General features: G+C 30.4%; 1 protein-coding gene across 3 annotated transcripts in view; it reads right to left on the reverse strand.

The window, feature by feature from the left end:
• Positions 1 to 1,348: 1,348 nt before the first annotated feature.
• The window catches only part of LOC119687643 (dnaJ homolog subfamily C member 7), a 51,345-nt gene continuing 36,154 nt past the window's right edge, over positions 1,349 to 16,539 (reverse strand). For all 3 annotated transcript variants that reach the window (XM_038102044.1, XM_038102043.1, XM_038102047.1), the window contains exons 2-4: positions 4,084 to 4,536; positions 3,171 to 4,015; positions 1,349 to 1,915 (exon numbers count right to left, since the gene is read on the reverse strand). In XM_038102044.1, coding sequence (XP_037957972.1) covers positions 1,824 to 1,915; positions 3,171 to 4,015; positions 4,084 to 4,536 — 1,390 coding nt within the window. In that variant the 3' untranslated portion in view covers positions 1,349 to 1,823. The remainder of the gene's footprint in view (positions 1,916 to 3,170; positions 4,016 to 4,083; positions 4,537 to 16,539) is intronic.

Raw genomic sequence — 16,539 nt, forward strand, 5'->3', positions numbered from 1 at the left:
AATATATATATATACTTATATAATATATATATATACATACATAATATATATATATATACATACATAATATATATATATATATACATAATATATATATATATACACTTATATAATATATATATATACACTTATATAATATATATATATACATACATAATATATATATATACATACATATATAATATATATATATATAAAGCGTTTGTATCAGGTGTTTTCTGTATACCTGATTTCTTCGTTTAAGAAACGAAAATAATTGTATTTGGGTAGACTTTTCTCTGATACCTTTCAGCTCTTGATAAATATTGAAACTTGACCCCCTTCTACGATTGTTTTTGTTTTATAAACCAAAGCATTAGCCTAGAAATATATATACAGGAAGCACGCAATCTGCATATATTTCTTTGTGCTCAAAGCTTCAGCTTCTGAAGTTTTGTCACTGTCACGGCCTTGTAATCATATCATAGTTACAAAGCCATACCATAATATATTAAACACACATATATGAATATATAATATATACATATTTTAATATTTAACTTTACCAAACAGTTTTTTTATATTAATTTTGAATTTTAATACTATGTTCAGACAGCCAAATTTTCTTAATTTCGCAAAAAAGAAATTAAGTTAATTTGGAAAGTGTTCATATTGCATTAAATTAAGGAAATCATATGTTTTTTGTTTATAAATCGAATGTTAAAAATTATATGCTCCAAACACTATTTGTATCTGGGAAATTTTAAATGTTGCTTATTGTATCTATAAAGAATGGCATTCAGTAGTTTTATTAGCTTTAGTGGATTTAACGTATGTGAATTATTATTTTTTACTATATTTTAAATTAACAACATTTACAATTTTTTCTTTATATTCAAATTTAAAAATTTGGACTACTTTCAAAATAATTTCCGGGTTTCATTAAAGTCAACTGTCATTGACATTTCTTTAAAAAAAGTATTCCTTTTTCGTTATCTCAACTTTATCTTTTGCATAAAATTTATCTTATGCTAATTTATCTTAATTTCACCCTTCGTTTAAACCAAATTAAGGTTATTTTCCTTAATTTCGTTTTTTATCGAAAAAAACAACTTAATTTCGCTGAAACGAAGATGAAAGTAAGATTTTTGAAAAATTAAGGAGTGTCTGAACATAGTATTATGTACAAAGTAAATTAAGGAGTTTTTGCAATTAAACTAAATTAATTAATAAAATTTAAAACAATAGTAATTGTATACTGTTTTTATTTATAAATGAGCAAATAAGTTCAGTTATAATATTTAAATTTTGTGCCTCAAATATTGCCAAATAATTAATAAAAAATTCAGTTTTTTTTTTTAAACAGAGTATTTAGTTTATTCAAATTTGTTTGCTCTTAAGGAATTTTTTTTTAACAGAAAGATAATTATTTATCTCCCTTCTAGTGTGCATAGCTTATATGAATTAAATTACAAAATGTCGGCTTTAAAGGCTTTTAAATGACGTCATTTATACTAAGCCGAAAAGAGGTTTCTTGGCATAGGTCTATGTTTATACTATTTACTGCTATTTTAGAATGTGTTTGTTTTAAGGCTACATATTATATTTCTTCAATTATTAATGAATTCATTTATTGTTTCTCATTTTTTTATTGTTTTATTGTTTTTGGTGTTGTAACGCGTCACGCTTCGACTGTGGTGGCTCTAGTCGTTCTTGTTGCTCTAGTTGAGGTCTTGAAGTCTTTCTGCTAATATACCATGTTTTCTTTTCTGCTTTTTTATTTTTTTTAATTTTTTAACATTTTTTTTATTTTGACAACGTTGGGTGTATATATATTATTTAGTCTAAAATTCAAAGTTAAATGTGCCAGTTCGACCATTGCTACCGCCATTAGTGAACTGGAAGAAAGTCTTGAACATTTGATTTGGATCGACTTCTGCAAAAGAAAAAAAAATTAAAAAAAATTAACCTTATTGTCAATTGAAATTACATATTTAAATATGTTTTTGTTATTGTTATACTTTTTAATTTATTTAACTAAAAGAGTATTACTCCTCAAAGAATTAAGAAATGTTAGTTTTGACTTTTTCAAAATTCCAGACAGACCTCGTAAAAGTATTTAACCAATGCCTACAAAAAGCACACACATTCCCTAATCTGCCTATTATAGTATTTATCAAATCTCTAACTAGTACCGCTAAGGAATCTAAAAGTTAGACGTGCCAACCAATCCTCCTGTAATTTTTTTCTAGCAATGTCAACAAATTCGTTCTTTAAAGATAAATTTAATGCAATTAGATTTTACGACTAGCTCTGTATAATAGGATCAAGCAAATTCGTTAGTACTCGAACTCAAGTTTTATTTGAAAAAAAATTTATATGAAAAGTTTTATGTGATTATGACTAAGTTAAAATGTAAACCGATATTACCCAAATTATCCATCTTAAACCAGACAGTCCGACAAGCGGACCTAATGATTTAGTGTTAAGCTAAGTAAAGCTAAGCTAAGCTAAGTCAAGCATTAAACTAATTAAAAACATATATAGTGTGTTTCCGATATATTTTTTTACGTTGGAAATATTACTAATATACCAAATTCTAAAGAACTCAATTGCAATATATTCCTATTAGTTTATGGGTTGCTTAGGATAGTTAAAAGCAAACGATTCATTTCAAGTATTTACTTTTTTCACAAAACTTGACTAAGCAACTAAATTTAACATTGCTGTACAAAATATTGTCGGCCGGTTTTAGTTTTAATATAACAACCTCATAAGGTTAGGGTTCTAATCTAAAATAAATCTACTAGTCAGTTTTTAAATGTTAATTCTTTACGTATTTATCTCTTGCCGCAATTGTGGAGAGGACGAAAGTGCCTTACATTTGCTTTGTTACTGCCCATTGCATACGCGTTACCAATTAACCATACTAAAAGCTTTATTTTACAAACATCTTGACCAACAGCAAGACCTTAATCTAAACGGCATTTTTCAGTTTTAGGGTCTTTTTTAATCCTAAAGTTCTTATGCGGTAACATAATGGACCAATACGCTTAATTAGAACCCTTAAAATCACTGGTATAACCTAACCTAACTCTCTAATCTGTCTAAGAGCTCTTAGTTTACATATGTTTGAAACAAATAGATAACATAACAAAAAAAAAACAACTTTTATTTATTATTGCACTAACCTGATTCATATTCATCAACGTCTTGTCCGTTGTCATAGCGCGATTTCTTGTATTGATCTGACAATATTGCATAAGCTTCACCGACCTCCTTAAATTTAATTTCCTCTGCCTTACGTTCTTCAGGACTGCTATTGGCATGCCTATCCGGATGATGTACCATAGCTTTCTTTCTGTACGCCTTCTTAATTTCATCATCTGTTGAAGATCTAGTAATACCCAAGATTTTATAATAGTCCTTCCTTTTTGAACGTTTCAATGCAGTCTTTGCGTCACGCAGTAACTTTTTAATTTCACTAGTCTTTTGCATATTCAAAGCTGACTCATAATCAGCCACACATTCCTCGTATTTTTCTAAATCGTTATAGCAACGTGCACGTAACAGTAACGCCTTCAAATAGTGACCATTAATCTCCAGAACACGAGTACAATCAGCAATAGCATCACGTAAGCTGCCAATTTTAGAATTTACTAACGCACGATTATAATATAATTTTGAGTTGATTTCCTTGTTAAGTTCATCAATTTTGAGCGCTTCTGTATACACAGCCTGTGCCTCACGAAAACGACCGGACTTGAAGAGTACATTGCCATTTTCTTTCATATCCTTTAATGTTTTGCATTTCGAACGCATTTCTTTAGCTTTAGCGTGATCAGGATCTAATTGCAAAGCACGCTCAAAGTGCAATATACCCTTTTCCAGCGCATCTGTGTAATAAAGACATAAGCCACGCACATAAATGGCATCCGCAGAGCTACTGTCAATTTTCATCATAGTGACGGCTATATCAACAGCCTCCTCACAACGTCCTAAAAATGCTAAACACTCAGCCTTTAATAAACGGTATCTATGAAAAGGTAAAAATTATTTGCTTTAATTATTTATTTACATTAATAAGGATAAACTATCACTCACTTGCTGCAACCAGGAGAAAACTTTAGTGCATTGTCTAAATAATAAACTACGTTACGATACGAATTTGCTTCATAGTTACTTTTGATGGTAGTTTCTAGTTTTCGCAATTGTTGTAATTGTTCTACCTCGACCTTAATTGATGCACATGTTGGATCGAATTCCATCACACTCTTAACAGCTTGCTCTGCGCCGGTAATATCGCCCATAGCGATGCAACACTTAACCACACGTACATAAGCCTTCTCGAACTTTGGATCAAGCCGTATAGCTGTTCTGGCATCCTGCAAAGCATTGTTGTAATTTGACAGCATCATGTAACATGCGGAACGGTTGCCGTAGAAGGCGGCCATATCCGGACACAGTGAGATCGCATCATTATATAATTTTAATGCAGACTGATAATGTTGAGCTTTGTAGTGATCGTTACCGAGTTTTTTCTTTTCTTCTGCGATGCTATAAATAAAAGAGCAAATTATAAAAATTAATAACTGAAAGGAATGGGTCAAAGTTTATATTACATCAAAAACATCAAAAAGCTTCTATATGTAAAGGGTCAAAAAAGTACTAAATAAATAAACGTGTAGTGATAATTATAATATCACCAAATGTATATAGAGAAATCTCAGAAAATATATACCTATGGGGTGTGATCAAAAAGTATCACGTATTTTAATAAAATATACGCTATTTATCGTGTCGAGTCCTCTTTATGTATTGGTTACACTATTAATAAACTATAAAACAGCCACAGTGTTTGTGTTTTTCAAAACACTGAGAAAGATTGTATGATCGATTAGTGTATTCGATGATTTTTTATGTGGTAAAGTCCCACATAATCCCACAACGGAATAAACAATGTAGGACATATCTAGACTAAAAAGTATGAAATATGTAACTGCTACTTGTGCCAGTCCTTTTATTGCAATATAAACTAAACGGAAGTGATAAGCGGCACTTGGTGCCCGTAGACATACATAGCCCCGGAACGTACGATTTCAAATTTATTGCTTTATTGTTATAAAGCAGGAAGCCAGTTATATAGGATATAAAAATAAGCAGGATATATAGATTGAACAGGATCCGAAACAGAATCGTTAATTATTCAGAATAAACAATATCGGGCATAACAGTATGAGATATATGACTGCTCCTTGTTGCAGTATCTCGTTTATTGTGATTATTTTTGTTATAACCCGTACGGGAGTGACGAGTGGCTCTTAAATATCATGAACTAGTGGATCCAATATAAAACACGTATTTCCAGAGATGAAGCGGACATCCCAGCGATGTATAGATGTAAAGAGTGGGAAATAGAACAGTGCTGTGTAATAATTTCATAACTATTAATGGTATTATTAACGATATAAGATATATCTGTTTTAATAATATTAATGACAATAAAAAAAAAATAAACTCTTCCGAAAGCATTTAATGATAAACCAATATATTTTAAAGGGAGCTGAAAATATGATTTTTAATTTACAGTAGTAACATATATAGTAACAAAAATCTCATTTACTCCGGGGTTGGGTCTTTGGGATGCATTCTACTAATACGAGTATATCTGCATTGGTGAATGCATTGCATCTTTGCATTGCAAATGCACATATATTTTGGCCTTAGAGAAAAACTACAAAAAAAAAATATAAAGAAGAAAATAAAACGACAGATCTTAAGATATGTAAATAATATAAATTAAAATGTAAAAATAAAAACAGATAAAAATAAATGTGAAGAAACAAAGAAGACAAAAAAATATGAAATATTGCAAAATGTGGCACAAAATTACAATTCATTTCATGACCAGACAGACAAACATACAGACAAGTATCTGTGTATATGACACAATATTTAATATCTGTATTTTTATATGCAGATAACAAATATCGCCTTTGGATATATTTAAAATAAATTTCGGTTAAAACTCTGATGACAGTTAAGACTCTGAAGAGTTTGCTCGACTTTACTCGAAAAACACTTTTGTTTTCAATTCTGATAACAATTATTTGATGACGCTGGGTTGGGTGAGTTGTGAAATTTATTTTTGGAAGATACTCGTCATATAAATAGATTGCATGTTTAAGATAATGTCATTGATATAGTACATTCAATTCCTTTCACATTTTTTGTATCACTGTTATTTTTAAATATATCTGAATAAAATGTATATTAAAATAGAAAAATCTACGAAGCATTAATGAGAAACGGAATATACAGTAGATTAATAAATTAGGTGAACTCCAAAGTAGACAGGATTCTTTACAAAAAGTGCTCTTTTTTTGCATAACCAAAAAATTTTATTTTGCATAACCGAATTATTTAAATTCTGCTCAAAAAGTACCCGGATTTCGTTTTTTGTTAACTATTCCTTAAATAATAGACCTTATGTTGGTACACCCTTTCTTGACATATGGTACAAATTTGAGCGCCATCTGTCAATTAGTTTGTTTACATCAGCTGTTAATGTGAGGCTACCTCAAGTGCATTTATCGATTTTTACTATGGAAAATTCTTGTTGTACGCGATTTTTTGACCAAACGGCACCACTGTCATCGCTCAGGCACCATATTCGCCAGATCTGGATCCGTGCGACTTTTTACTGTTCCCGAAACTCAAATTTCTCCTTCGTGGTAAGCGTTTTGAGTCGATTGAATCGGTAAAAAAGAATTCACTGAAGGAACTAAAAGCCATACCTTTACGGGCCTACGAAAAGTGTATGAAAGATTGGGTTAAGCGCTGGCATATGTGTATCGCTTCAGAATAAGCATATTTTGAAGGAAATAAAATAAATTTAGCATAAAATTTAAATTTGTATGTTTTATTTACAAAATCCGAGTACTTTTGAGCAGAAGGTATTTTGCATTTAAAAAAACATTAAAAAATATTTAAGCTCTTGCTTTTTAAACCAGTGATCCTATCAGTACTTTCTTAGAGATCCGAAACTTAAGTGCATAAAAGAAAACATTTTGAGTTGTTAGCCGCGTTCAAAAAAAAAGTTTTACGAAGAATTGTTGGCTCTACATGTGAAGACGGATGATTCCGCAGACACTACAACTACGAAGAAAAACCGGTCTAGCTTTAACCACATATAGTCACAAAAATAAAGCATAATGGAATCCATTGGTCAAATCATTAAGCTCATTTCAATGAAGAGAGCCTACTCTGAAAGTCATATGCCGGAAAATTTAATGATAAGTGGCAGCAAGGCAACCCATGAATGCGCTGAAAAAATGACGTATATTAGAACTCTCTGATACTAAAGAAATCTATGTTCTATGTTCAGTGACTGGCGCACCTAATTTAATGAATGGAGTCCGCTCCTAAAATCCTATGTGGCGTATTTTATGGTAAGTGGAAACAAGACGGACCATGTCTACAATAAAAGAATGGCGTGGAACAGCACGCTCGGAGACTAAGGGTACCTAATTGGATTACATCAGCTTACAATCGAGATCAAATGAAAGACTTGTTTAAGAGATTCAGTAAAATGAGTCTAATATGTAAGTTCTATGCTGCATATATAATGGTAACTGACAGCTAGGCAGACTGTGTCTGCACTGAAAGAATAGTGTAGATCAGAATTCTCTGACACTAGAGCAACCAATTAAATGACATCGCCTCGTAATCTTAATCAAGCAAGTGATAACAAATTCAGTGGTAACTGACAGCAAGACAGACTTTGTATACGCTGAAAGAGTAGTGTAGATCAGAACTCTGACACAAGAGTACCCAATTAGATGACTTCGGTTCGTAATCTGAATGGACCGAGTGATTAGTCTGGATACTAATTGTTGTGCTAATAATGATAATGACGATGATATTACTATTGGATCATTATAGTATAATAGCGTAGATCAAAACTGTCTAACACCAGAGCACCCAATTAGATGACATCGGCTCGCAATCTGTATCAGCCGAGCGAGTAGTTTAAGGAGTCCAAATCTGTATCTTGTAGTGCTATAATGATTTTAATAATGTCGTTCACCTTTTGCTTTCTAAGTTTCATAGCATAAGCTATTTGCAGGCTCATATTTCCATTCCCTTCACCATAAACACACATATTTATAGATATTTTTCTCATACTTAAGTAGAAACTTATTATAAATATTTCAATTTCTTTTTTTTTCTAATTTTTGCATTCTTATTCTTATACTTATTACGGTGCGGAACCATATAAAGAAAAAACATCAAACCCTATAGAAAATAGCTCGATGTAGGGCAATGCAACGGCAAGCCTATTACTTATAAAAGAATATGGAGCGCAATTCATATGAATGAAAATGTTGCAAAGGAACTGCATTGCAAATGGATTTTAACAGATATTAACATTTATTTAGCAATAAATAAATAAATGAATGGAATAAATGAATGAATGAGTGGAATAAACACCAGTAAATGTGCATAAAATTCTATTTTCCAAGTGTGAAGTCTTAAAATTTCACAAGTTGCCACTTAAAATGCACTATTTTACGGCCGTAAAAAGGGAAATTTAGACACCATAGTATTCGTAATCATAGAAGTAGATGTAGATATAGATGTAGATATAGATGTAGATGTAGCAATAGGAGTAGTGGAAGAAGAAAATATTTATTATTATTTGCATTATTTGCATATTGAATACTTTAAAACTTATTTATTTATGGCGCGTACCACTTGCCACAATCATAGAAAATTTGCGTACCCACAATTGCAAAATTTCACCTGCAGATGCGGACCAAACTATCACCAGCAGAACAGTAATTGCAGTAGTTATAACAACAACAACAACAACATTTTAACGACAACTAAAGAGGGTCAAAGCTAAGTTCAATGTTCGATAAGCAAATGTAAACAGAAAGTGTACCATTGTACGAATCCGAGCTCCACAGATGCATACAAAACTCTTAAGTACATAACACTTGAATATTCGAGTTGAACTATTAAGAGGATTTTCATTTAAAAATATATGCAAATATCTATTAAATGTAAACTCAAAGGCAGTAAAATCTTAAGAGGTTTTATGTGCAAATGACTATCTATGAATATGTGAAAATTAATAATTACTTTTAACTGGGGAATTACAAACTGACAAATCGGAACCTGCGCTAGACTAAAATAACCTTCAAAAGCCATCCATTGTATATATCTATGCCATTGCAAAAAAAAAAATTTTAAAAAAAAACTGGACTGATATTTGTTCAGGACAGCCGTTATATCATTTAGATCGGATTATAACACGCTATTGTACTTCCTAAAACTGTAGTCTTCTTAGCAGTTAATGTGGTCCTGTAGCGAAACTACTTTATATAAAAATACGTAAGAAAGCTATAACCACCTATACGATAGTAATCTGAACTCTAACAGAACTCTAACTTTTAGGACCATACCCCGTACAGACTGTTACAAATTTTGAATTAGTCTGTTTGTATACTTATTTCTTTGTGTTCAAAACTCCAGCTTCTGAATTTGAATTTGTCTGCTCATGTGTCCAAACCTCCAATTATCTGCATTTGTCTGTACTCAACGTATAATTGAAGATTTGGACACACAAACAGACAAACTCAGACTATAATATGTTTATGAGGCCGTGACAGTGACAAAGTTCCACAAGCTGGAGTTTTGAGCACAAAGAAAAAAGTATACAAACATGACGAGCTCAGCCCACTTGATAATGGGTTGAATGCAAGTAACATTTGGCAGGACACAAGTGCAATCCTTGGTTCTTGCAGTCTCAAGAACTGCAGAATATAACATATATTACAAAGTGCTGTGCTATTCCTGTTCCTGATAACCTTAACTCAGACTAAATTTTCTTTTTTTACTAGTTTCTCAGTTACTGACGACGAATCTGTTACCTTTCCAAAAGGGAATGTGATACACTAATACATAATATAGAATGTTGGATATTTACCAACAGACAATACATTTTTTTAATACATTTTTGAATTCACTGCTGGGATCTGAAGTGCGATTAACTCTTCCATATAATTCACAGCAATATGTTATATCTATTTCATTATATATATGGGGTCAGGGACAAAAAAAAAAAAAAATTCAACGAAAGCAATGTCAAAAGAAAACTCTACTGATATCGAGATTATTAGAAATGGCCAAATTTAAGTCCCGAAGTCACCTATTGTTTTTGATAATCACGTGCTTCTCACCCTTCTAACAAGAACTAAAAGAGCAGCAATTATGATGATTCTTCTTTCCTTAACCCTTAAATCGTGCCAGATCATAGAAGCGTATACGTTTCTATGGTATAAGAATTCTCTCCAACTACCTGCAACTACTCCTATATCTTTTAAAGTGATTTTTAATTCTTATGACAATAAAATGTCTAACTACCGATAGATCGATTCACTTTTGCAAGTTAACCGTTAATCAATATTACTACTCTTTAACGCGTGAGGGTGTGGATGAAAATATTCTGATTTAATACACATAAACGAAATCGAAAAAGGAAAAGATTGTCAACAATGTTGAAATAAAGACAATATAAACAATTTTATAAACATTTATACATATCATAATTATTCGAGTTATGATCTTCTAAAAACAGTCTTTTCATTTTCTTTCTAGCCAAAGTTAGTATTAATGTGGTCAAGAAACATCTTCTGCGTGAATGGATGAAAATTCTCAATGAAGATTGCATTTCAAAAATTTAATTAATCTGCTAAGTTGCTATTTACATAATCCGTATATACTAGAACTGCAGCACCTGGATTCGAGGTTCAAATCCCACTAAGGCCTGGTTTTCAAAAAACGCTTAGTGGTTCTATCTAAAGAATAGAACTTGACACATTTTTTGAATTTAGCGAATGTCTACTATAAAATAATCACAATGGTTTAACTCTAACTGGTGTGATTAGGAACTAATAGATTCATGCGTAGGAACCAATGGATTTATTTAAATTAAAAAAAGTTACAGTTTAATTAATAAAAACCACTCACTAATTAAAAACAAAATAGTAACTAAAATACGATTTATATTACGCATAATACTTGAAATTTAAAATGTTTATTTTTGTTATTTGTTTTTTCTTGGCAAATTTCAAATAGAAAGAGAATGATAAAAGAATAATTTGATTTTTCCATTAAAATTATTTACGTATTCATTTAAATAACATAAGTAAAACTAATTCATAGAGTTATAGAATTAATTACGAACTTATTACACAAACGGTTTTTGCTTCCCATATTTACACTTAATGTGGGAAGTTATGTTTCATTTCTGGAGTACTTGGAAAAGTTTGTTCTATCTAAATTGTTGAATAAATAAGAAAGTATCTAAATAAGAGCGGAAGACCAAAGTTTTTAATTATATACACACAATTCGTTTTATATTTAATGAATTTGTTTGTAAGTTCTCTCAAGCCGACAGCAGCGGAACCAACATTTTTAAACGGTTATGAGAACTTTCCGTTTTAAAGATGCTACTTTGAATAGAAAATGAAAACTGGAAATTTACCATATTACACTATTGAAAAAGATTCGATTCCTGAGAACATCAGTTAAATAAATGGTCTAATAAAAAAAAAACAATCCTATTGAATAATAATATTTAATTATAAAGTTTGGTAGTCTTTTAAAGCAGTATATTAAAGTAATCTATGAAAATAATTCATCAAAGTAATATATCCAAGCAGTCTATTAATTTAGTCTACTAAAGTAGTCTATTAATTTAGTCTACTAAAGTAGTCTATTAATTTAGTCTACTAAAGTAGTCTATTAAAATAGTCTACTAAAGTAGTCTATTAATTTAGTCTACTAAAGTAGTCTATTAATTTAGTCTACTAAAGTAGTCTATTAAAATAGTCTATTAAAATAGTCTACTAAAGTAGTCTATTAATTTAGTCTACTAAAGTAGTCTATTAAAATAGTCTACTAAAGTAGTGTATTAAAATAGTCTACTAAAGTAGTCTATTAATTTAGTCTACTAAAGTAGTCTATTAATTTAGTCTACTAAAGTAGTCTATTAAAATAGTCTACTAAAGTAGTGTATTAAAATAGTCTACTAAAGTAGTCTATTAAAATAGTCTACTAAAGTAGTTTATTAAAATAGTCTACTAAAGTAGTCTATTAAAATAGTCTACTAAAGTAGTCTATTAAAATAGTCTACTAAAATAGTCTATTAAAATAGTCTATTAAAATAATCTATGAAAGTTCTATTAAAATAGTCTACTGAAGTAGTATATTAAAGTTGTCTATTAAAGCAGTCTTTTTATAAGATATAAAATTCTTGATTAATACAGTTTTATATTTATATTTCATAAAGCTACTTCTATTTTCGTTTTAGTTATTTTCATATTTTTTTTAATTAGGTTTTAGTAATATATTGAATCTTTGGTATCACAATGGGCTATTATTTGAGCTCAAGTGAGCTTTGGTGTACAACGTAATCGCTTCAATTTAAACTACCTAATATATTGGATGTTCATATTATAGTTGATATCTTCACAAACCTCAAAATAGAATCATTCTTTAAATTTTGCTATGACTTTACTAATCCCTAACTTGATTTATTTTTTATTTTATGCTATTACATATTTGAATTGATTTTTCTCCAAATTTCTTAGTAGCCTAACCGCCTAATTATCTTTAAGCTTTTTCTATTGTCCATTAGTATTAATTTTTTTTTTTTTTGAACATTACTTTAAATTCCCTTTAAATTATGTCGACACATTCTTCAAATAGATACATTTTCAACCACATAGCTTAAGAGCATGAAATACAAGCCACACATTCAGCTCTACTACCGGGCTCGCTATAATCCCGCGTATAGAGTTTACTTCTAGCATAAACTTCTGGCAAGTTCGCGCCAATCCAAGTATGGAGTTTACTTCTAGCATGAACTTCTGGCAAGTTCGCACCTACTAAAGTAGGGTCATGAAGAAAATGTCCCCCATAAATCGTTTCGATAAATAAAAATATCGAATTCTGGCTTTATTGATTTTTGTTTGCTAAAAACTAAGCCGATCTGATTTTCTTTTCTTCATTACTTTAATGGAGTTTCAACCGCTAAACGCGATTGTTATCTTGCATATATCTATTCATAAGAGGTGGTTTTAATGGGTTTAGGTTTCATATTGTGTTTATCACCTACTGCACAGAAAAAAACTAATATATATATAAATTATAAAGATGTTTATATATATAATTTAAATTCTTTATATTATTTTTTATATAATTTATGTTAAACATCGTCATTTTGACTTTGGAACAAAATATATTGGCAATTTATAATCTACTCGATATCTCTTTATTTGTATAATATTGCATTTCATATACTAACATGACATTATCATATCTTTAAGTAAAAGTATTTTAAAATCCTTAACCAGTACTTCATCCCATAAATCCGACAGAATTGACTACATATAACCATAAATGAATGAACACTTCCTCTTTAATATTAATTTAATGACATTCGATTTTATTAAAATTTTTTATATGCAAATGTGTAAAAAAAGCAATTTAAGGACTCACCGCGGTAAAAATGTGCAATCATCTGAGCTCATTATATGTATCAATATAAACTATATGTATATATTTATTAAATGCGAGTAACTATTAAAAGTAAATAAATGCATACAGATTTTCACAGGCACGACGAGTTATACGAATATATTGAGTAAAAAATTTTTTATATATAATTTTTAAATAATTTGTGCTAATTATTTTATTTCAGATAACATATTTACACTACTGTTAGTATAAAACGTTTTTGTCATTGATAATTTGCAATTCTCCCTAAAAGATATTTATATGTTAATAAACAACAGAGATATCGTCATATCTCACGTACGAGAGAGAAATGTGAAAATATTAAAAAAATAAATCACTATCGCTATTACGATTATTTAGGAAACCTGTAGAAAGAACTAAGCACGCACCAACGTTTCAAACTAACCGAAATTCGAATTATTTTTACTGCTCGACATACACAACACGTTCCTCGAAACTATCAAATGAAACTAAACTGACTCTGTGATGCCATGGCATGCAGCATGTATCGACACTGGTAGGCAACTGCAGCAACTATAATAATACTACCAACAACATTAACAACACCACCAACAGTTGCAACAACCACAACAACAACAACAACAACAGTAGCAATAACAACAACAACACCATTTATAATAGCAATAACATAGCAGCAGAGCATAGCATAGCATAGCATAACAGAACAGCATATGCATGCTAGTAAAACAGTACGGTTACCAAAAAAATAACAACAACAAAAACAAAATTAACCACAACAACAATAGTAGAAACAACAGCAACAGCAACAATAACAGCTACAATAACAACAGTAATAACCTGACACACAAGATGAACGACCGCGCAAGTATTGCAAATACGTTTCGCATCATAAAGGGTTTTTGGTATGTTGAAGCTGGGTTGCATTCTGGCTAGTAGTACGTAAGGTTGTGCTGCGTTGCATTTGGAGTGTAGTATGTCGACGAAGCATAAAGGAGCAGCATAGTAGTGTGGAGAAGAATTTTTGAAGTTTGGCACAAAATGGAATAAAAATTAGATGACCAAAAAAAACAAAACAAACACGATTGAAGTATTGTTGTAAAAAAAGCAGAAAAAAGTAGTAAAAAAGTGTAGTAAAAAAAGTAGTAAAAAAAATAGTAAAAAAAAGTAGCAAAAAAAATTAGTCGTAGTGAAGAGGAAAGAGTAGTAAAAAAATTTGCTTTATGTGAAGTTTCTACAAGATACGAGACATTTCGACTACAACGACGACGACGACGGCGGCGTCGACGACGATGACGATGACAGCAACGTTAACGAGCAGCAACACTGATCAGCAGAATGCAAAATGTAAAGTGAAGTTAGAATTTATGCAAGCAACAGTCAACAATAGGAACAACAACATTAATAGCAACAAAAACGACAAGAACAACATAACGTACACATCAAAGAAGAAGCCAACAACAAAGCAAAGTCGTTAAGACCATTAAATGAAGGATATAACAAGAAAATGGCAAGTAAACGTATTCGTAACGTAAGTAGTAGTGGGATTATAAATAACAAAAGCTACAACAATGAAACAACAACAATAACAGCGACAAGAACAACAACTCCTTTAACAATAACAACAACATAGAATAGCAACACCAAAAATATAGCAAAAAGCTAACATTTAGCATAGCAGAGCATACACAGCTTTCAAGTGTTCAAGTGTGGGTGGTAGTGTGAATGCGAATGTTAATATGTGTGTGTGTGTGTGTGCGTGTGTGTGTTTGGTAGTGAGATTTTACATACAATAACACTGCACACACATCAAAAACAAGCATGACCTACCATAACCACAATAAAAATGGGTAAGGGCAACTATAAACTGTTGTGTACATAAAAGGGCAAAATATGAAAGAAAAAAAAAACACGAGTAAAAGAAAAAAAAATTAAAATAAAATAGAAAAATATACAAACAAACAAGCAAAAAGGAAAACGAAGAAGAAAAAAAAACCAATATAAATTTAACCGGAAATGCTGAATTGCATTAATGGGCGCGCGCATTTATATTGATAGTAGTAAGGCAACATAGATATATAGACACACACAGCCACACAAACACATAAGCCCTGGGAGAAACGCACTCAATACACGCACACAAACACATAAACAAACAAATGCATAAAACACAATGCCGGGCACTTTGCCATTGTATTGCGAAAATAATAATGTTATTGACCGGGTCAATTTTCGCCTCATTTTTTAAAGTACATTTCGACGATGTACTCGTATATTAAATGGACATTTGCTTTTATACTGAGAGTAGAAAGAGTGTGGACATTGTGATGAACTGCATGGAGAAATAAAGGATGTTGTCAGTTACTAAAAATACAATTTAAATAAGACAAATACGAACTAATGCTCTGTTCAGACAGACAACTTCATTTAGAAAAATCTTAATTTATTGTTTGTTAACATTAAATGAAGATTTCTCTACTATATAAAACTTAATTTGAAGCATTAAAATAGATGAAGATATAATGACTGTATTTTTTACTACGGAATATAATGACATGAGCAACGATTCTTTTGGGTATTTGAGAAACACAGGGTCCCTTAAATGAATTTACATATAAATAAAGTAAATTTTAAATGTAAATCTGTGATTAATGAAAACATCAAGAAAGACATCTACGACAACGAAATAGGAACATTTGTCATTCTTTCAACATATGATATTAATAACAAACGGCAAAAAATTGTAGCTTTTTATATATAAACAAAAAACATATGATTTGTTTCATTTAGGGTAGTGTGAACGGTTTCTAAATAACTTAATTTACCAAGTTTAATTAGTTTTGCCGAAAAAGGTACGCTTTTTTATAATGACAAAGAAGCTATTTTTTTTCAAATTTAGAGGGTTTCGAATAGTAAAGAAAGAAAGAACAAACACAAAAATTTAGTTAATTTATTGAAATTTAGCTGTTCAAACAACGCTGTTTCGAATAT

The sequence above is a fragment of the Teleopsis dalmanni genome, chromosome X (genome assembly GCF_002237135.1).
Source record: "Teleopsis dalmanni isolate 2A chromosome X, ASM223713v2, whole genome shotgun sequence".
Lineage (NCBI taxonomy): Eukaryota > Metazoa > Arthropoda > Insecta > Diptera > Diopsidae > Teleopsis > Teleopsis dalmanni.